The 22,417-nt window shown below is 46.0% G+C and overlaps 1 protein-coding gene across 1 annotated transcript in view; it reads left to right on the top strand.

Annotated features, from left to right (window-relative positions):
* TGM3 (transglutaminase 3) overlaps window positions 1-22,417 on the top strand; it is a 47,431-nt gene that overhangs the window by 13,451 nt on the left and 11,563 nt on the right. Inside the window, exons 5-12 of the mRNA XM_031656026.1 lie at window positions 239-532; window positions 885-1,124; window positions 1,709-1,827; window positions 3,627-3,755; window positions 7,773-7,950; window positions 8,055-8,190; window positions 16,993-17,096; window positions 18,958-19,203. Coding sequence (XP_031511886.1) covers window positions 239-532; window positions 885-1,124; window positions 1,709-1,827; window positions 3,627-3,755; window positions 7,773-7,950; window positions 8,055-8,190; window positions 16,993-17,096; window positions 18,958-19,203 — 1,446 coding nt within the window. The remainder of the gene's footprint in view (window positions 1-238; window positions 533-884; window positions 1,125-1,708; window positions 1,828-3,626; window positions 3,756-7,772; window positions 7,951-8,054; window positions 8,191-16,992; window positions 17,097-18,957; window positions 19,204-22,417) is intronic.

Raw genomic sequence — 22,417 nt, 5'->3', positions numbered from 1 at the left:
CATTTGGCCTGTTCCCTAAGGGCCGAGTGACAGCTCAGCAGATGGAGGGGAAAAGACACTCTTAGCTATGGGAACAGGGTGCACAGAGGTTCAGCTGTCTGAAAGGGCGGAGCATTTTCTGTGATCTTGCATCCTGGGAGCTGGCATAACTGCGACTAGAAAGACTGAATGGGAATAGGTTGTGATGTTCCTGCTATGCAAGATCAAGGTCTTTGGATTTTAACGTGATTCTTTCCAGGAATTTGGCTCTGCCCTCGACGAGCCTCACCCCAAAACTGCTCTTTGGTAACTTACACCATTCCCCCACACCACCATTCCTTGCCTCCTAGGACTTCAGGTTCTCTTTTCTGCCTCACAGCTCTAGGACTCCAGAGTATCAACTGGCAGACGGCCTTCAACCGACAAGCGCATCACACACACAAGTTCTCTAGCCGGGAGCTCATCTTGCGGAGAGGCCAAAACTTCCAGGTCTTAATGCTCATGAACAAAGGCCTTGGCTCTAACGAAAGACTGGAGTTCATTGTCTCCACAGGTACCTGCGCATTCCCCTCCCTGCCCAAACACACACATACCTGAGTAGCCCTTGTGCATTCAAGGAGTGATGGGGACCATACTGGGACCACTGGCATTGGGCTCTAGCCTTGCTCTGTCAATGATTCAATGTGGCCTTGGGCAAGTTGCTGTCCATCTCTGAGCCTGACTGAGAGTCACCATCCTCAAATCAAGAGGGATCTGGCCTGTATGTTCATTCCAGTTACTTCCAGTGGCAGAATATGGTGCTTCATTGGCTCTTGTCCCCCAGACGGGGATTGTATTGGAACCTGGTCTCTCCACAGTCTGACCAGTGCTTGTTGGTTTTTCTCAACCTCTGTCTTCTTTGACAGGGCCTTACCCCTCCGAGTCGGCCATGACGAAGGCTGTGTTTCCACTCTCCAATGGCAGTAGCGGTGGCTGGAGTGCGGTGCTTCAGGCCAGCAATGGCAATACTCTGACTATTAGCATCTCCAGTCCTGCCAGCGCACCCATAGGACAGTACACAATGGCCCTCCAGATCTCCTCCCAGGGCGGCGTCTCCTCTGTGAAACTTGGGACGTTCATACTGCTTTTTAACCCCTGGCTGAACGGTAGGTGTCTAACCACCCACACTTTCAGCCCTGGCCTAAGCTAGAAAAGAGAAAGGGGATGGGGGAAATGATCTTCACAGGCTCAAGTTTGATTAGGGAAAGTCCATGGGCTGTGGAAAGGGCGCAGAAGCTAGAAATGAGGAGCTCTGACACTTCAGCAGCGTCTGAGTCTGGGCAGTCCCTCTATCTCTCCAAGTCCTCACCATTAAATGGACATCCTGCTGTTTCTTCTGGGAATATTGTCCAGATCACATTGAGCTTTTACAAACTGCATAGCACGGTTCATTTTAAGGGACAATACCACAGTATAATTCCACAGCATGGAGATAGCTTCCTGCCAGAAAGAGCAGGTGTCTCATCCCCAGGGTCTCATTTTCAGACCCTCAAGTCATCCTAGCTTCTCTTTCCAGCTCATAGTTCCCACAATTGGAGTTGGAAGAATTTCAGCCCAAGGGTCAGGGGAAGGCTAAAGGTGGGGCTTGCTCCGACCCCCAGGCCAGTTCAGGAGTTGGAGGAGAGGAGGAATGATCCCTACAGTCCTCCTAGGATTCTAGTCCCTGGTGTCTGCTTTTTGTATCAAACAGCGGATAGCGTCTTTATGGGTAACCATGCTGAGAGAGAAGAGTATGTTCAGGAAGATGCCGGCATCATCTATGTGGGCAGCACAAATCGAATTAGCATGATTGGCTGGAACTTTGGACAGGTAAAAGGGTCATAAGGAGGCTGAGGGTAATGTCCCTTTTACCCAAGAAGCTCAGCAGCATGCCCCACAGATCAATGGGAAGTCCCACATCTGTCCATCTGCCTGCCCTTCTATTTGTTCATGCATTCAGAAGACTTTCACTGGCCACCTATTATGTGTCAGACCCTGGGATCCACACTAAGGATACAGGAGATGAATAAGACAGATAATCTTTGAAGGGGTCGCAATCTAGTGGGCAAGATAGAACATACACATAACTCAATTGATGCAATGAAGTAGTATTGGTGCCAGGGTGCACACATAGATATAAGGCCCCCTAGAGACACTGGGGACAGTGATGTAGCTTCTGTTTTTTCATTTCATGTAAAAATGTGATGAAACTTCCTTAGTGTGCCCACTCAGCCTTTCCAAGCCACACCCTCTTGGTCCTTTATTGTAGTGATCCCCATTTGAGTCTACAGAGTTCTCAGATTTGGTCAGTTTAGAAAACTTTCAGGGATGCCCTCCACATTTTATTTTATCCACCAGACAAAGGCATTAGAATAAAGCACCTCGGGTGGGGTGCCTTGGATATCAGAAGGATGTGTGCTTGGACCATCTACAGACCCTGTCTGTAGTCAACTTGAGCAAGTTGGCTATCTCCTTTATTGGGAGGAAGGAAAAAAGAGAAGGATAGTGAATAGAGTGCACCTAGGAGTGGAAGAGAGGCTTTTTTTTTTTTTTTTTTTTTTTTTTTTTTTTTGATGGCATGGTCAGGGAGGGCCTCACTTAGAAAGGAGCCTTTGATCAGGAACCTGAAGGAGATGAGGGCACCAGACAGAGATCCTGGGAAAGAGCATCAGGCAGAAGGAAAAGCAAATGCAAAGACCTAAGTCAAGAGGAGCTCAGCCTTCTCAGTTTGAGAAGCAATGACTTCAATTAAGTCTTATTTTGTGAAAATCGCTTCAAATACATATACTTAACAAGAGATTTTATTTTTATAACTAGTTCTCCAGGAGTCTCAATAACGCGTTCAAGATTGTAGGCAGGCCAGGTGCAGTGACTCATGCCTATAATCCCAGCACTTTGGGAGATTGAGGTGGGTGGATCACCTGAGGTCAGGAGTTCAAGACCAGCCTGTCCAAAATGGCGAAACCCTGTCTCTACTAAAAATACAAAAATTAGCTGGGTGTGGTGGTGTGGGCCTGCAATCCCAGCTACTTGGGAGACTGAGGCAGGAAAATCACTCGAACCCAGGAGGAACCCAGGAGGTGGAGGTCACAATGAGCCAAGATCGCGCCACTGCATTCCAGCCTGGGTGACAGAGCAAGACTCCGTCTCAAAAAGGATGGGAGTCAGAGACAGAAGAAAACTCTGAGATGAGTTTGGCCTGATTATACAGATGGAGAAATCAAGGCCAGACAGGCTAAACGGCTTGCTCCTGAGGTTTGTGGCAGCCAGGGCGTCGGCTAGACCAGGCCACCTCCCATGCATTCACTTTAGGAGAGTTTGCACAAGGTCTTATGCTTTTTTCTTTTTTATAATTTTTTAATTTATTATCCTTTCCTCTCTTTTTTGGTTTTTTGTTTCAAAAGCTGTCTTTGAGGAAATACACAGGGTCTTGTGTGTAGTGAGTGCTCTGGATGAGTTTGCGGGGTTGAGAGCTGGGCGTGGTGGCTGTCCTCAGTAGCTCTCAGTTCCAGAGGCCACAGAGTCAAAGGATCTGACAGTTCCTGTGGTTCTCACCAGTGTAGTTCCCTTCTTGAGACAACTCTCCTTGTCATTTCTTTCATTGTAATGTATGGTCTCATTCTGAACAGTTTGAAGAAGACATTCTGAGCATCTGCCTCTCAATCTTGGATAGGAGTCTGAATTTCCGCCGTGACCCTGCTACTGATGTGGCCCGCAGAAATGACCCCAAATATGTTGGCCGGGTGCTGAGTGCCATGGTGAGTAACAGGAAAATGATCACAACTAGTTGTCATCATATATTGAACACCACCTGTGGGCTAGGCACGCACACTCTTTATATATGTCATCTCATTAAAGCCTCACCAATTACAGCTGGTGGTTAGAATCATACACATTTTACCAACTTGGAGCACAAGGCCCCTCTAAGTTACAGGGCTTGCCTGAGGCACACAGTGAGTATGTGGCAGAGGCAGAGCCAGACACAGGTCCAGCCAGCTTCAAAGTCCTTTCTACCACATCATGAAGCCTTTCTCAGAGGAAAAGGGAACTTGCTCTTTGGGTGCCTGCCAAAGATGGGAGAATGCAAATCTAGGGCTCTGCTCCATCACTGGGCCTCCTGGGAAAGGAAGCGAGACCCCTATTGAGCTGGAGGTGGTGACCTCCTTTGCCTAACTCATCTCTTCCGCAGCCCAGAGCACAGCCCAGAGTGTCAGATGGTAGGCTGCCTCATTCATGATCTAGATGGGGAAACAAGCTTGGAGAGCTGAAGTGGCTTGTTCAAACCACACAGCATGCGAGTCAGACCAGAACAAGGCCTTCATGGAAAAGGCCTGTGCCCCTACAACATACACACACACACACACACACACACACTCACAATCTCTCTCTCTCTCTCACACTCACACACACACAAGCTAGATCCCCTAGGAGGCATCTATGGCTCTGCGCTCATTGCATAGAGAATGTCTCCATCCAGTCTGGGCGTGGTGGCTCACGCCTCTAATCCCAGTGCTTTGGGAGATGGAGGTGGGAAGATGGCTTGAGCCCAGGAATTTGCTGCCAGCCTGGGTAACACAGTGAGATCTCATCTCTACAGAAATTAAACAAAACAAAACAAAACAAAAACAAACCTAGCCAGGCATAGGCAGACACAGTGGCTCACACCTGTAATCCCAGCACTTTGACAGGTGGATGACTTGAGCCCAGGAGTTCAAGACTAGCCTGGACAACATGGCAAACCCTGTCTCTACAAAAAAAAAAAAAAAAAAAATTAGCAGGACATGGTTGCATGTGCCTGTAGTCCCAGCTACTTGGGAGGCTGAGGTGGAAGGATCACTTGAGCCCAGGAGGTAGAGATTGTGGTGAGCCAAGATCATGCCACTGTGTTCCAGTCTGGGTGACAGAGTAAGACCCTATCTCAAACAAACAAAAATTAACCAAGCATGGTGGCACATACCTGTAGTCCAGCTACTCAGGAGGCTGAGGCAGGAGGACTACTTGAACCCAGGAGCTTGAGGTTACAGTCAGCTATGATGGCACCACTGCACTCAGGCCTGGGTTATAGAGTAAGACCCTGTTTCCAAAAATATTCGTCCAAAATATCTAAACCTAGATCAACCTGCTCAAAAGTTGTAAGTTAAAAAGCAAAAAGTCATGATCAGGCGCAGTGGTTCACACCTGTAATCCCAGGACTTTGGGAGGCTGAGGCAGGGAATCACTCGAGCCCAGGAGTTTGAGACCAGCCTGGGCAACATAGTGAGACCTCATCTACACACACACACAAGGAGCCAAGCATTGTGGCACATGCCTGTAGTCCCAGCTACTCGGGAGACTGAGCTGGGAGGATTGCATGAGTCCATTGGTCGCAGGCTGCAGTGAGCTATGATTGCACTACTGTACTCCAGCCTGGGTGACAGAGTAAGAACCTGTCTCCAAAAAAAAAAGGTGAAAAGTCAAAGTGAATTCTTTACTTTAACCCTCTTAAACTAAGTAATTGCCCAGAAATTCTGTAACCTTTATTTATTTATTTCTATGGTTCATGGTTTAGGCATTTCTTGAGCTCTTGACTTTTGAGTTGGATATGTTCATGCTAATGAGCTAGTTACTTGGTTAGAAATGTGAACAACTTCTCAGCTGCATAATAAATATCTGGAGTGCCTCTGAGAGGGCTTCTGGAAAGAGCTGAGTCTTAGACTGAGCCTGGCAGGAAAGGAGTAAGGTGGCCCGGCGAACTCAGAGGCTCTAAGGAGATGAACGAGGACCTGAGTAGCCGAGGGAGGGTATGGAGAGGAAGTGAGCCTGGAGCAGAATCTTGAAACCAAATGGCCTGGAAGAGGTTTGATTAAAGCCCTGGTGACTTAGAAAGCTGAGCCTCTTTGTCCTAGGAGAGAGTGGGTGAGGCCAGAGGCTCCTGCAGCCACTGACTCACTCGCACCCCAGGGCCAAACCACTTTATTGTGGAGCCAATTTCCTCAGCTGCACCTCCCAGATGCTCCGTTCAGACCTCCCAGCTGGGCTGGGCCATGAACTAATTATGGCCTGTGCAGAGCTTTGAAATGCCCAGCTTTCAGCCAGAGATGACCGTGCTGATAGCCACTTTGGAGGCTGGAGCACCAGTGACTCAGGAGATGGGGAAGGACTGCACAACCTTCTGTCTCGAAGGAGGCTCTGTCTTGCCTGACTCTGCCATGACAGCCCAGGCCCTCCTGGAAGGGGTGCAGAACTCACCACTGCACTGAGGGGTGGCAAGGCTGGCCATGGCCTGTTCTGGGCAGGGATCCTTTTGTGTCCAGACTGTCCATTCTCATAGGCCTTGCCCCTTACAGGCACTCCAAGGAGAGGGGGTAAGACACACAGGCTGGAGGAGCCCTCGGAGATCCTGGTCCAGCCTCTCATTGCACAGTTTAGATAAACGACAGCCAAAGTTTCATAAACCCTGACCCTTGACTACAGAAGACACCTCCGAGTGCCTTTGTCCTAACTTTCCCTTGAAAATTCTCTTCCCTATTGGAAGGTGAAGAACTAAGGCCTAGAGAGGTGAACAGACCTTTGTGCGATCATCAAGTTGGCAAGTGGCAAGGTGGGGCTTGTAACCTTGCTGTCTCCTTTTCTCTTTTAACTTTTATTGTGGAAAAGTTCAGACCTATATAAAAGTAGAGAGAAAAGCATAATGAACTCCTGTGTATGCATCTCAAGCTTCAACAATTACCCCTTCAAGGCCGGTGTCATTTCATCTCTGACCCTCTCTTTCACAGATGATTTGATAAATCTTAGACATTACACATTTGTCATCATTTCACCTGTAAATATTTCCAGGTGTGTCCCTAAAAGACAATGGAACTCAGGTCTCTTGATTTCTAGTCCAGTGATCTTTTCAGGCTGCCTCTTGGTTGTGTCACTTAGATAAGAACCTTGCCTTAAATTGAATAAATGAACGAGTAAACTAACAAACGAACAAATAGCTGAATGAATGAAAGAAAAGGAATACTCTATCTTTATTCTTTCCAAGAAGAAGTTAGTTGCTGAAGTTCTAAAGTGACTTTCTGGCAGGGGTGCGGTGGCTCACGCCTATGATCCCAGCACTTTGGGAGCCGACATAGGCGGATCACTTGAGATCAGCCTGACCAACATGGTGAAACCCCATCTCTACCAAAAATACAAAACCTAGCCGGGCATGGTGGCACGCATAATACCAGTTACTCAGGAGGCTGAGCCAGGAGAATTGCTTGAACCTGGGAGGCGAAGCTTGCAGTGAGCCAAGATCACGCCACTGCACTCCAGCCTGGGTGACAGAGAGAGACTCCGTATCAGAAAATAATAAAAAATAAATAAATAAAGTGATCTTTTTGTAACACCATACACCAAAAAAGAGTTTCAAACCATGGACTCCCAGGCAGACAGATAACAGTGATAGCCTGTGAATTCTTTCCTACCAGAAGTCCTCTGCAAGCTGGATTTGTGCCCTGCCTTGCCACAGGCAAGCTGTGCTGTCTGTTTCCCATGTCAGGCTGCCGCACAGGAATGACGTATGGATCAAGGACAATCAAACATGGCCTGTTCGGGAAAGCACCTCTAAACTCGTAAACCACTCCATACCCCTAGGGGTTAAGTGTTACAATGATCATCCCCAAGTCACCTAGAAAGACAAAGAAAAGTTCAATCATGGTCCTTGGCTTCCTTCCTCATCTCCCCACCTTGTCCTCTGAATTCTGCATGTCAGTCTCCCTAGGAAAGGCATTAGTGCTGACTCATTTTGGGGGGTGGTTTCTGCCCAGATCAATAGCAATGATGACAACGGTGTGCTTGCTGGGAATTGGAGCGGCACTTACACGGGTGGTCGTGACCCAAGGAACTGGAACGGCAGCGTGGAGATCCTCAAGGACTGGAAAAAATCTGGCTTCAGCCCAGTCCGATATGGCCAGTGCTGGGTCTTTGCTGGGACCCTCAACACAGGTACCTTGGGTGTGGTGTGCCTTCGCTGGGTCAGTGGGTGGCAGTGGGCTATGCCAAGGTACCGTCTCCACCACCTGAGTCCTCATGCCCACCCTGACTTGCAGCGCTGCGGTCTTTGGGGATTCCTTCCCGGGTGATCACCAACTTCAGCTCAGCTCATGACACAGACCGAAATCTCAGTGTGGATGTGTACTACGACCGCATGGGAAACCCCCTGGACAAGGGTAGTGATAGTGTATGGTAAGTATCTCACCCTTTGCCTGAACCTCGAGCACCACATTTGAGTGGCTTCTCGCTCTCACCATCCTCCTGAGACCCAGGTCCAAACAGGAGTTGCAAGGCAAGTAACATGTCATCACAGCATGTAGAATGGAAATGCTGGCAATGCTGATTACACACTTAGCAGCACCCAAGACACCTCTTCTCGGTACTCTGCGGTCTGCTAGTCTGGTCTGTCTTGCCGCCGTCAGACGAAGAGTCTGATCCCAGTGAAAGACAGGGCTCCTAAATTCACTCTGAATTTATGGGATCCATTGGACCTTATACTACTTTGGAAGAGAAAAATCCATATGACTTGTAAACTTTCTTTTTTTTTTTTTTTTGAGATGGAGTCTTACTCTGTCACCCAGGCTGGACTACAGTGGCGTGATCTCGGCTCACTGCAACCTCCGCTTCCCCGGTTCATGCCATTCTCCTGCCTCAGTCTCCCAAGTAGCAGGGACTACAGGTGCCCACCACCACGCCTGGCTAATTTTTTTGTATTTTGAGTAGAGACAGGGTTAAACTTTCTTAAAGAGAATAAGAAGAGCAACACATCTTCTCTTAGCATATATATATAGCTATTATACACCTTGGTTGACATCAAAAGTTCAGAGTTTATTCTGGATTCTGGATGATAACAATTAGTTTTTTTTTGAGATGGAGTTTCATTCTTGTTGTCCAGGCTGGAGCACAATGGCACAATCTCGGCTCACTGCAACCTCATGTTCTCAGGTTCAAGTGATTCTCCTGCCTCAGCCTCCCAAGTAGCTGAGATTACAGACATGCACCACCATGCCCAGCTAATTTTTGTATTTTAATAGAGACGGGGTTTCACCATGTTGGTCAGGTTGGTCTTGAACTCCTGACCTCAGGCCATACACCCGCCTCAGCTTCCCAAAGTGCTGGGATTACGTGTGTGAGCCACTGCACCCAGCCAAAATGTTGTATATATATTTGGGCATTTATATTCTTAACCATAAATATGCCATGTGCACACCATCAATACACACACACACACGTAATTTAATGATAGATGCCACAGGAAGTAGATTATATGAAATGTGTAGACTTATATCTGTAACTGCATAGAGCACTAGATAGATAGATATTATATAGATAAAAATAGATATTGTTACAACTGTTTAAGGTTACATCATATACTAAGTTATTACTGGATGGCAATTGGCAATGATGTTTATATCTGTATATACACATAGATATCTATGTGTCTATATAAAGTACCCGTCTATCTATTCCTTTAATCCATTTCAAAGGCTACACACACACATAGTTGCTCACATGCATGTATATGTCTAGATAATCGTATGACAGATGTCATCTTATTTTCAGATGTTCAATTTTAAGGTAGTCTGCATAAAATATTTGTATTATTTATCATTACCAGAATAAATATATCTAACTTATCTGAAATGTGCTTAATGTAACTAAGGGTATAAAATGAAAGGAAAATAGCTAATAATGGAAAACACTGTTAAAACAAATAAATAACAACTCCATGCCAACAACCGAATTGAGTAATAAAAGCATCCTTTCCCTTCTGAAAGAGAGTGAGGCTTATGTAACTCATCCCAGGGTCAATGGATTCCGGGGTTTTACTGGGGGAGAGAAAGCTTATTTAAGGAGTTTCTTTCTTGATCTGCACATATGCAACTTTCTCTCTAATGATATCGCTTACTTGTGGCCAGACTTTGTTTTCCAGCTTCTCATGAATGAGTGTCTTTTCTTTTCCCTGGGCTTTTCTTTGTTCTTGTGTCCAAAATCCCATCACAACCAGCTCTGATCATTGGGGCTATGCCATTCCCAACTTTAGTTTCTTCTACAAAAGGAGATGGTTGGTCAGACAAGTTGGAGGTCCCCTCAGCATATCCTTTCTGTGATTATCCTGTACACTAGGAACTGCAGGGACATGGAAAGCTTAAGTCTCAGTTCCTCCACTGAAAGCATTTATGGTGCTGTTAGGAGACAAGGGGTGGGGAAGCCACTAGTTGAGGCTAATTAGCAACACAGCATGGTGTGTGATGCCCAGACAAGTGATTAAGACAAGGATACTGGGAACTTGGAGGAAATCCTCAAGGAAGGCGTCCTGGAAGCGGGAAAGTGAGGCTTTTAAGCTAAATTTAGAATTAGAACCCAAGTCTCCTGGTTAGTGATTCACACTGCCCCCCACATCAGCTTAACATCACCTTTGGGACAAGTAGGAGCTGATGGAGACATTCCAGGGTGGCTCCCTGGTAACTTCTGTGGCCTCATGGGAGGGGGCCAGATGCAGAAGCTCTGACTGTTCCCGAGGATCTTGTCACTCCTCCCTTCCTCTCCCCTTTTCTGAACCTTCTCAGAAAGCCAAGGGAGCTGATAGTTACTCCCTACATCATTCCCTACAGCTGATGGTTGGTGGAGCCAGCCCTGGAGGGCATGAGGACAGGGAGTCCCAAGCACTAGCTCCAGCCCTACTACCAAATTGCTGTGAGGCTTGTGCAAGGCAATTTATCCTTCTGGTGCCAAGTTTCTTCATATGTGAAATATAAGGGTCAGCCTAGGACTAGATGATTTCTTAAGTCCTTTGCCAGCTTAAACTTTTAAATTCTCTGGAGCTTCAGCCCATTCCACTTTCTATAAGAGAGCTAGCCCTCCCAACCAAGGGAGCCCTACTGTTCCTTCCCTGTTAAATCCCATGCAGGGGAGAGCTAAACCAAGAGCCAGCTTCTGCCTGGAGTGAAATTACTAAGCTGTTATTATAAGGGCAACTGGAGTTTGGACAGAAAACCTCTGATATGAATCTTTGTATGTTACCAAAAAGTCTTGAAAGCTTTGGAACCGTGCCCAGATTTGCCTAAAGTAATAGAATGTGAGAATCAGGGGAGGTTAAGCATAGAAGTGCTTAGTAATAGTAACAGCAGCAAATAATAATTTGTTGAGCAATTGTTGTGTGCCAGGTACTGTTCTAAGTGCTTACATTTCGTCTTCACAAATGACGTAGGCATTGTTATTTTCATCCCCAATTTGTTTTTTATGGATGAGAAAACAAAGGCCCTGAGAGAAGTAACCTGTCTAAGATTAAACACTTGGAGACATGTAGACACTCTTAAGCGCATAACATTATGTAAGTTCCTTGCCTTTGCTACACCTCAATTTCCCACTTGTAAAACAAAGGGCCAGATCAGGAGACCTCAGTGACATTTTCTAGGCCTTTCTTTTAATCAGATTCACAGCAGCCAGTGGGGTGAATTTTTTTCTAAACCACTTTGCTCATACCAATGGTCTGGCTTAAGAGGCACACAGCTCCGGAGTATTCACTGTCTTCCGAGTCAGGACACTTTTTGGGGGAGCTGAGTTTGGGATGCTTCTTTGAGATGTCTTCCTTCGGGGCCACTGCAAAGGAGGTCTCTGAAGCCTATTCAGCCACCGAGCAGCAGCCGAATGATTTAGAACAGTCTAGTCAAATTATCTTGACTTTTCTGACTTGTTTTCTTCATTCATTTGACTTGATCCCCCAATTTCTAGAGTCATAGATCTGACTCTACCTGTAGACTTTGCAGAACTCTGAGGTAGAAGGCACCTAGAGACTGCTCAGCCCTGCCAGGGAGGTGGAGTCAGGCAGTGCCTCCAGTTGTCAGCACCCACACCTCAGCCAAGCCCCTGGCTCCTCGTGTAATCTCTCCACGGCCTCTGCCTCTGAATACCTGCTTCCACTAGTCCTGAACTCGCTCCTAGGCCCTTAGTGAGGAAGCGACAGAGAGTGGTTTCAGCCCAGAAACAATTCAATTCAGCAAACGTGATTCCGTGCACACCTGCACTGGACTCTGGGCACCAAGAGGAACAAGATGTGCTGGAGGAGGGTTTTCGTTTATTTGTTTTGTTTTATAACGGGGCCTTAGAGACTGAATAGAGGAGTTTACAGCTGCATTAAAAGCTTGGCAAGTATGGAGTTGCAATGAAATCAATGAATTACTTGCAAGATTCGAGACAGCACAGAGGTATGGTTGGCACTCTCGGCGTGTCAGGAAAGGCTTTTTTGGCAGAGATAGTATCTGAACAAAATTTGGGAGGACAAATGGGAGTTTACCTACAGAAGGGTGGGGTTTGGGGCCACTTTCTAGGCAAAGTCTCCTAACTCTGTGAACTCAAAGGTAAGCATAGCACAGTTGGTGTCTGTAGAGCAGTGGTTTATAAACGTCAAAGACTGCATCAGAATTAATATGGGTGGGGAAAGATGAAAGCAGCAGAAATCTGCACTTTTTAATAAATGCCTCAGGTAGTTCTGATGCCCACAGCCTGTCCTCTCCTGAGCTCCTGCTCCTGAAACCCTCAGGAAAGGAGTGGAGCCCGAGGTTGAGGGGTGGGAGAGAGTGTGGCACACAACCAGAAACTCACACGGGAATTTCCACATGGCACCACTGGGCATCAGAAAGACGCACATCCCAAATATTTCTGTGTAACTGAAGTGGCTGACTTTTGCCTGAGGGAAGAACCAGGATGTAGTTGTTATCTGCTCTGCCTTAAATTCCTGCCTTGCAAGCAAGTATTAAAATACAGCTACTTATCACTTTTTCTTTTTTTTAACCAACTGACCTTCCCCTCAGTTGCTCTGTCAGGAGCAAACTGAGTGTAAAACTTGGTGTTCTCACTCACTTTCTCATCCCTCCCTTGCCCCTTTCACCCACCTAGGACCATCTTCCCACACTTCTTCCCTTGCCTTCTCCTTGGTGAGTTCTAACCGACCATGAAGGCCTGTCCAAAAAGACTTCCTGGGTCCTGGAGATCATTTTTATAACGCCCTTTTAAAAATAATTATAGAAAAATTCAAAATACATAAAGAAATAAAAATCATTTATGATCTTATTCACATATCTTCAACACTTGGTAGTTTTCCATTCATCTTTTCTCTATGAGTTGTTATTTATAGAACTGGGATGATACATTTTACAAGGCATGAGTAGAAGACAGAGCATATAATAGATACATTCCATTTCTTCCCACACCTCGAAACCAACCACTTCACCTTTCGTTTTAGTCATGTTTTTTTCACTAAATATTATATCATGAGCATTCCCCCATGTCATTAAAAAATCTTCAAAAATAAGATCATTTCAAATACATCAAAAATGCATCATATTCTGTTATATGGAATGGAACCGATGTAAAATCAAGTTACATAAAATGGAACCTACCATTAACCTGTTTCCCTTTTTTAAGCCCATCTGCCTGGATTGAAATCCCACTCTGCTTAATTACTCACTGTAAGACTTTCTCAAGTCACTTAACTTCTCTGAACCTCAGTTTCCAGAGTTGCTGAATGGGGAATAATAATTATTTCTGTCTTTTAGGGTATTGTAAGTTAATGTATGCAACAACACAGTTAGAACACAACTTTCTGTGTTAACACTGTGTTAGCTATGATCATTCAACTTATATGTATTTTCTAATTATAGAAGTAATGAGTAATTCACATGATAGAAAATAAAAACATTACATTACAGAAATAAGTAACATAAAACTTAGTTTGTATGCACTATATACATGATACATACATCAAACTGTTCATGGTGGATATCTAAGAAAATAGAATTATTGGAGACTAACTTTCTCCAATGTTTTATGTATAATTTTTTAACAAATGGATTTATCATACATCTACATATATACACATAGGAGTTTTTTCTTTTTCCTTTTTTATTTCCGTAGATTTTTGGGGAACAGGTGGTATTTGGTTATATAAGTTCTTTAGTGGCGATTTGTGAGATTTTGGTGCACCCATCTCCTAAGCAGTATACACTGAACCCAATTTGTAGTCTTTTATCTCTCACGCCCTTCCCACCTTTTCTCTCTGAGTCCCCAAAGTCCATTGCGTCATTCTTATGCCTTTGCATCCTCATAGTTTAGCTTGACTTATGAGTGAGAACATATGATGTTTGGTCACACTGATTTTCTTATTTCATGATATCTCTTAGACATCTCTCCATGTAAGTACTAGATTGATTTTGCTTGTTCTTTTTGACAGCTGTTTTATATCCCATTCCATGTCTCTGCCACCATTTGTCTGCCAATTCCCTTGTTGATGAACTTTTGCTCCAACTCTTTTGCTATTACAAACAATGCCTCGGTGGATACCTTTAGATATACATCTATGTGCACTTATGTGAGTTTTTCTATGGGAGAAATTCCTAGATGTGGACCTACTGGCTCAGTGAGTATGTAGATTTTTAAAGGTTTTTATGCTCGTTGCCAAATTGCTTTCCACAGAGGTCATAGCAATTTAAACTCCCACCAGTGGGGTATGACAGTGCTTGTTTTCCCACCCAGAATGAGCACCACAATGAGTATCACCCTATGCTTTAATCTGTCAGTCTAATAGCTGTCATCTATGTATCTCTGTCATATTATCTCTTTGTCATTTTAATTTTCTTTTAATAGTACTGAGGTTAAAACTCTTCTCATATGTTCGGTGGTTATTTGTATTTCTTATAAAAATTGCCTGCTCATTGCTATTTATGGGCATGTTTTTCTTTTTCTATTTATTATTTTTTCATCACTTAGTTCAAGGAAAGTATGCTTTCTCTTATCAATTTGTAAGTACATTACAATATTGATACAGTAAATCCCTTGCATGTATGTTGGATATATTTTCTCTGCTTTATTGATTTTTTCAGTCATTTGTCTCACTGCCTTCAAACTGAATAATTTCTAGTCATCTATCTTCAAACGTATTGACTCTTTCCTCTGTCATCTCTATCCTGCTAATAAGTTTATTTATCATTTAATTTCAGATATTGGTCTTTTTTCCAGTTAAAAATTTTCCGTTTGGTTCTTTTTTCATATTTTCTGTTTCTCTGCCCAAAGTTTATCTCTTTTCATTCGTTATGAGCATATTTTCCTTTATTTCATTGAGCCTAGCTCTAGTAGCTGCTTTAGTCTTTGTCCAATAATTCCAACATCTGGATTATTTTATGGTTGGTCTCTGTGGATTGTCTTTTCCCTTGAGGATAAACCACATTTTCCTGGTTCTTTGCTTGTTGAGTAATTTTGGCTCATACCCCAGATGTTGCATGTGTCTGAATTCTGTTATCTTGTTTTAGCTGCTTATCTTGGGTGACTCAACGTGCAAATTGTTTTCCCTGCAGTAGACAGTGGCTCTGCTCTCAGTTCAGTACTTTTATCTCCAGCTGAACGGCTCGTGGTCTGCCTCATCCATGCATGACTGAGGGTCACCCAGAGGTTTGGGCAGCTTCCTTGACTCTTTCCTGAATTCCCCCCTCATTCTCCAGCAACCCCGGTTGGTCCAGGCTCTGTTCCTGGTTCCTCAGGTCAGAAAGCTGTGGGCTGCCTGTCGAGTTCTTGCTCCATGTACTTTACCCCAGCTGTGGCCTTTCCTTAGAGCAAACTCATACAAAGTGCAGCTTCTCCACGTTCTGATTCCTTTCCAAAATCATCGTGCTTTGATCATGCTCAAGTGTTTTTTCTAGTTTTTCATTTTTCCCCCCACAGTTTCTCATTATATGCAAAAAGATTCATCTGTTTTGAGCTTATCCTCCATACCAAAAACAGAACTACAGGTTTTTTATTTGTTTACATGTAATTTCAATATTTTTACATACTCAAATATATGAGTCTCTTCCTTTATGGCCTCTGAAATGGGTGGTCTGCTTAGAACTGTCTTTTCCACCTTATGAGTATAGAAATTTTTTTTTGGCTGTGCGTGGTGGTTCACACCTGTAATCACAGCAGTTTGGAAGGCCAAGGCAGGCAGATCATGAGGTCAGGAGCTGGAGACCATCCTGGCTAACATGGTGAAATCCCGTCTCTACTAAAATTACAAAAAATTAGCCAGGCGTGGTGGCAGACGCCTGTAGTCCCAGCTACTCGGGAGGCTGAGGCAGGAGAATGGTGGGAACCCAGGAGGTGGAACTTGCAGTGAGCCGAGATTGTGCCACCACACTCCAGCCTGGGCGACAGAGCGAGACTCCGTCTCAACAAAAAAAAAAAGAAAAGAAAGAAAGAAAGAAATTTTTTTTCCAGGTTGACTAGAACTTGGATTTATATCGAACTTATGTTTTCTTCATGTTGAACTGAAAAGTGCCAAGACCAGTGTGACTGTAGTTTCCATGGGAGTGGAGAGGAGAGAAGAGGGCAGAATTGGGGGACGGAATGAGTAAGACCTTGGCTACCTGGTTGTGCCTGGTGAGGGGTGAGTGGTGACTGAGGCTTACAAATTGAGACACAAGACGAAGAACATTTGAGGACTGGCAGATGTCATTCTTCAGTTCAGATCCCAGCCAAGAGATGGTGTGGCTCTTAGGTAGGCCAGTCACTCCTGCAGCAACCCCATTCATTTTCGGCCCACACCGAGCACAGAAGCATAACCTGCCAGGCACAGGGAGAAAGCTGTGTGGGTTTGTCCCTGGGTGGCTGGCTCCAATCTGGATTCATTCTGCTCCTTAGAAAGGTGCATGCTGGTCAAGGCTTTGACTTTTGAGTTAGGCATACATGGGTCCACATTTTGACCCTACCATTGTTAGCTGCTTAACTTCTCTGAGCCCAAGTTTCCCTTTTTATAAAACGGGCATAAAAATGGAACCCATTTCACAGTGCTGTGAGGATTTCCATGAGACGATGCTCACCAGGGCTTAGCATAACAGCTGTCACAGGACAAACTCACTCAATGCACGTTGTCGTGCTGCACTGTCGGGACGAAGATGTGCTGTCTTGCCACTCATCTGCTGTGTGGTCTTGGGCAAGCACTGCAGTCTCTGGTTCTATCTGCAGGAATTTCCATGTCTGGAATGAAGGCTGGTTTGTGAGGTCTGACCTGGGTCCCTCGTACGGTGGATGGCAGGTGTTGGATGCTACCCCGCAGGAAAGAAGCCAAGGTAACTTCTCTGGGTGTGGTTCTGAGTCGTGAGCCTCACAGTTATTTACAGCTGTGGACAGCAGCATAGGGAAGTAACTCCAAAGCCCTCTCCCTCTGGAATGCATGATGGGATTAAAACAAAAATAGTTTAAAAATAGATCTCCCCTGCTAATTTTGTTTGGCTCGGGCTGCTGTTTAAATGAGTGCCTGCCCTGCACCCACAATGGCCACTGTTGCTGCACAGAGCCTTGGCACAGGCCAGGTGAGCAGGGAGAGCAGTCTTCCTCTGCCAGTAATGATTATCCTGCACCAACTGCAGCAGCCTCTCCTTCCCAGCACAGAAAATTTGTGGTTCCCTGTTGCCCTTGGGGTTCACTCCACGTTCTCCACTGGTCACCACCCACAGCAGCTCCCTCTGGCACACGAAGCTCCCCCTTAGGCAGGCCGCCTCTGCCATCCCCATCCCGGGCCTCTGCTTCCTCCTCTGGCCTCCGTCTGTCTCCTGCCCCATCAGGGGTTGTGTCCCAGGTTCTCCGGGAGCCTTTCTTCTTCCCTTCTCTGACCTGTAGAGCATGCCTTGTCTGTTACCCTCATTTTCAATTGTTTTTTGAAACATTAAAAAGTGATATATGGGATTGGGCGTGGTGGCTCACACCTGTAATCTCAGCATTTTGGGAGGCTGAGGAGGGTGGATCACTTGAGATCAGGAGTTCAGGACCAGCCTGACCAACATGGTGAAACCCCGTCTCTACTAAAAATATAAAATTAGCCAGGCGTGATGGCGCATGCCTGTAATCCCAGCTACTTGGGAGGCTGAGGAGGGGGAATTGCTGCAACTCAGGAAACAGAGGTTGCCGTGAGCCGAGATCACACCATGGCACTCCGGCCTGGGAGACAGAGCAAACTCCGTCTCAAAAAAAATTTTTTAAACGGTGATTTATGAAGTAATACGTGCATGTAGTTGAAAAAACTTCAAACTGTTCTAAAAGGACTAACAATGAAAATTAAGTCTTACCCCACCCCCCAACCCCTAGCTCCTCTACCAGAATCAGTGCATGCTACTAGATTTGGGGGCTTGGAGGAAACCGAGACGTCTGCTAGGCCACTATTTTCCGAAAGTGTCATTGTGACCCATTAGTGGTTATAAAATCTAGTTAGTGGGTTGCGGCCATCATTTTAGAAAAGGAAAGTGAAATTGAATGGAATGGAAAGTGGGGAAAAGAACATAAACTATCAAGGCTCATTAGATATAGTTAGACTAAAGACCATTGTCCTGTGAAACTTTTGTTTCTCTATCACATGTGTGCCAAGATGTCAAATGTATTTCTTTCTAGGGGTTTTGGTGAAAAAAGATGAAAGTCACTGACATCTATCTATCTATCTATCTATCTATCTATCTATCTATCTAAGCTTCCTATGCTGAGTGCTAAGAAGAGGGAAGAAATGGTCAGGCTTAGGAACTCAGAGGAACAAGAGGTCCCTGCAGGCTGCGTGTTCAGGGAAGTCTTCTAATAGGAAAGTGATGAGCTTCTAGGTCAGAACAATTTGCAGAGGTAGAAAAGAGGCAGCCACCCTGAGCATGAGACAGCAAGACTTTCCTCTTTAGGAAACAGACCAAGGACAGTGGGTCAGCATGGATTAGGCACCTGGAATGCAGAATTGTGTAGTCTTATGTAGAGGTTGAGTCTGACCAGCAAGAGAATAATAGCCCAGGAGGATCTCTGCGGAATGCCAAATGAGTGGGACACACACTCAGGGATAAAGGAATTTGGGTGGTGCAGAGGCAGGGCTTTGCAGCAGTCCTGGAAGGCCCTGGGGAATCGGGCACTGGGCAGGCTGTGGCCTTGGCATATATCCAGCCTCTGCATCTTGGCCTCCAGGGGTGTTCCAGTGCGGCCCCGCTTCGGTCATTGGTATTCGAGAGGGTGATGTGAACCTGAACTTCGACATGCCCTTTATCTTCGCGGAGGTGAATGCCGACCGCATCACCTGGCTGTATGATGGCACCACCGGCAGACAGACGAAGAATTCCGTGGACACTCGCACCATTGGCAGGTACATCAGCACCAAGGCAGTGGGAAGTAACGCTCGCATGGACGTCACGGACAAGTACAAGTACCCAGAAGGTAGGAGGGACGCTAGTGGGGCAGTGCTGCGAGGGGTTCTATTGTGGGAGGATGGCTCTGAGGGTGGAGAGGAGAAAAGGCCCCACCCTCCCCCGCACTGGCAGCCAGTTCTGCCTGAATGATAGGATTGTTCCCTAGCACCTAACCCCCACCTCCCAGCACTGTTTCCAGAGGGAACAAAACCATCATGGGCAGCTGCTGTGGCAGTGGAAGTTTGCTGCAGGGCACGGGTGGCTGTCAACCCAACCCAGCCCATCCCCAGCTGTGTCCCTGTCTCAACTGCACAGCTAGGGTGACAGCACCATGACTGAGCATCATAAGGAGAGACAAGGCCCCCATGAAAGGCCCCCAAGGGCTTTGGGAGAGATTTCTCCATCAGTCTGCTCCCCTAGCCTCTGAGAAACTCAGGGAGAAAACCATCTGAACAAAGAAATGGACAAAGAAACCCAGAGACTTGGGCTTGCATTGTGCACATTTGGAGGTCTCCGAAGAGGCCAGATGAGGTGTGACTACATGGTATGAATGCCCGGGCTCCTGAAATCTCAGGCATGCATACATTGCTGGTCCCCCTAAAGTCACCTTGGAAGGCCAGTTGCTGTGAGGCTGCCTCGACTCCATTACATTTGCTTCCCAGAGTTGCTTTTGAAACCAGCAGCGCATCTCTTGGAGGATTCTCAATGATGATAAAAGTTCTGCATTTGAAGACGAAGTTCATTTTTAGAAACAGCCGAAAGTAATTTAGTGCTTGCTCTTGCAGGCCACAGTCACTCCTTAATGGGGTCAACATTTCACTCTTTCTAAAATGCTTTGAAACGGTTCATTCCATTGATCCTCACAGTTGGTTCTGAGGGGTCAAGAAAAGCATTCTCATAAATGTGCACACAGTACCCTCTAAAGTAAGCCCTGAATCTCTAAGTGACTGTTGGCTATTGGTGTTGGCCGAGTTTACAAAAAAGGAAAGCTGAGCGCAGGCGATGGGGTCTGACTTCAAGTCCAAGCGGGTCCCCCCCGGGTGCTGGCATTTGTGAACAATTGGAGGCACAATTTTAGGGTTATGAGATTGGTGGCCTCAATTTGGCCCCAGTCTTCCTCTGCAGGTCATTCCCAAGATTGAGCTCAGATAGACCTTCGCTCAGTCAATAAACATGTTCTGAGCCCCTACTGAGTGCTTGCTTCATGCTGGGCCTTGCGGATGCAACAGAGGACGCTGCAGATGGGCTGGGGGTGTGGAGATGTAGGACAAGTATTTTCAACAATGTTATGACGTAGAAACAAGCGTAGGGGGCCAGGGAGTAAAAACTCGGGGGCGGAAGGTGAACTCCAGCCCTACCAGCCATAATTGTGTGGCCTCGAGCAAGTTTCCTCTGATCTCTGAGCTCTGGCTTCCTCACCTGAAGAATGAGAAGAGCAATGCCTGTCTTTAGCAGGATTTAAATGAGCTAAGGTATACAAAGTGCCAAGTGCAGTGCCTGGCATATAGTCAGGACTTGATAAATAGCAGTGGTGCTGTTTATCAATTTGAACCTCTATAGCCTCACTGGAACAATGACTTCCCAAGGTGACTATTTTGCAGGTGCTGCTTACATGACTGTATGATCCTGTGGGGTTCCTTACCTTACCCCTACACCTTGATCTCTGGCTGTCTCAGCCAAACCTCCTGAACAATGGAGAACGGGCAGGTCCATTGTGGGGGCAGGGGAGGGGGTCCCTGCAGGACTCCTAGCAATGCCTCAGCCCTTACATGACAGGACAGATCACCCTGCCTGATGTTGCCCAGATCTTCTTACCCAATGATTCTATTTTCTCTCTGAGGGCCTCAGGGAGGAAAAGCCCATAAAATAGGTTGCTACGTATTGATGCAATAGCAACAGCAAAGGGAGAAAACAACAGGAGGAAGCTTAGCCTTGAGTAAGCCCAGCAGATGACCTATATAGGCATCGAGGCTCCGAGCCTCATTGTGCAAACACACCTGCTTCAAGGTCCCAGGCACAGAAGGCTCAGATCTGTGCACTGCCTTCGGCTCTGGGTTGGACTTACAACTGGACTAGAGGATGGGAAGGCATCAAAAGGAACCCAGCCCACCAGGAACTGTCAGCGTAGGTAATCTGGCCACCTGCCTCCTTTTTAGCAGGGTGTGTGGGAGGAAACTTAGACCAGGGGTCCAGACACCAGGGAACTGGCCCCCTCTCTGCCTCTGCAGGTGACTGGCCCAGTCCATCTCAGAGTGGTCTGGACAAGTTGTGTCTCTTCTTAGGGCCTTAACTTGATGGGCATGGATGAGTTGGCCTCTGAAGTCTCTGCAAATCACATGTAATTTATGGGAAGGGGCTTGCTGTATCATAAAATGCTTACAATAAGTCATCTGGCCAGGGGGAGTGGCTCATGCCTGTAATCCCAGCACTTTGAGAGGTCGAGGTGAGCGAATCACCTGAGATCAGGAGTTTGAGACCAGACTGGCCAACATGGTGAAACCCTGTCTCTACCAAAAATGCAAAAATTAGCTGGGCTTGGTGGAGAGTGCCTATAATCCCAGCTACTTGGGAGGCTGAGGCAGGAGAATCTCTTGAGCCCAGGAGGTGGAAGTTGCAGTGAGTTGAGATCATGCCACTGCACTATAGCTTGGGTGACAGAGTGAGACCCTGCCACAAAAAAAAAAAAAAAAAAGAAAGAAAGAAAAGAAAAGAGAAAAAAAAAGAAAAGGAAGTCATCTGGTGCCTTAAGTATTTCACAGGTTGTTGGGGAAGGTGGGAGACCGTAAGTATGGTCTACAGATGTCAACATGGTCACTCTTCCTTGTGTACCTCTGCCTGTGTTCCTGGAAGGTCAACACCTTCTCCTAGATCTATCTCCAGGTCAAGCTTTTTGTGAACTGCTCAGTCAGCCCTGGCTCAGAGGCTTGCAGTCAGTTACTCAGCTCTGTGTGCCCTGAGAGCCATTTTCAGGTACATCCCTGTCATTCTCTGTGGACTCCTCATGCTATCACATTCAGCAGCGCCCATAGCCTGAGTCAGAGTCAGAAAACCCATATTTTTATCCAGCCCTTGCAGTTTTGAAAACTGAAATCTCTTGATAATTTCAACTAGTCTTAACTCGGAACCATACCAACCATGGGAAGTCCTTGTCAACCAGCACAGATCAAAATGTCACTCCTTGACTCTCAAAGCACCTTTAGAAACAAGGCAGAAGAACATGGTTTACCAAAAAAAAATTTTTA

Source organism: Papio anubis, chromosome 16, assembly GCF_008728515.1.
Source record: "Papio anubis isolate 15944 chromosome 16, Panubis1.0, whole genome shotgun sequence".
Classification (NCBI taxonomy): Eukaryota; Metazoa; Chordata; class Mammalia; order Primates; family Cercopithecidae; genus Papio; species Papio anubis.
This window is presented reverse-complemented; position numbering and strand designations above follow the sequence as displayed.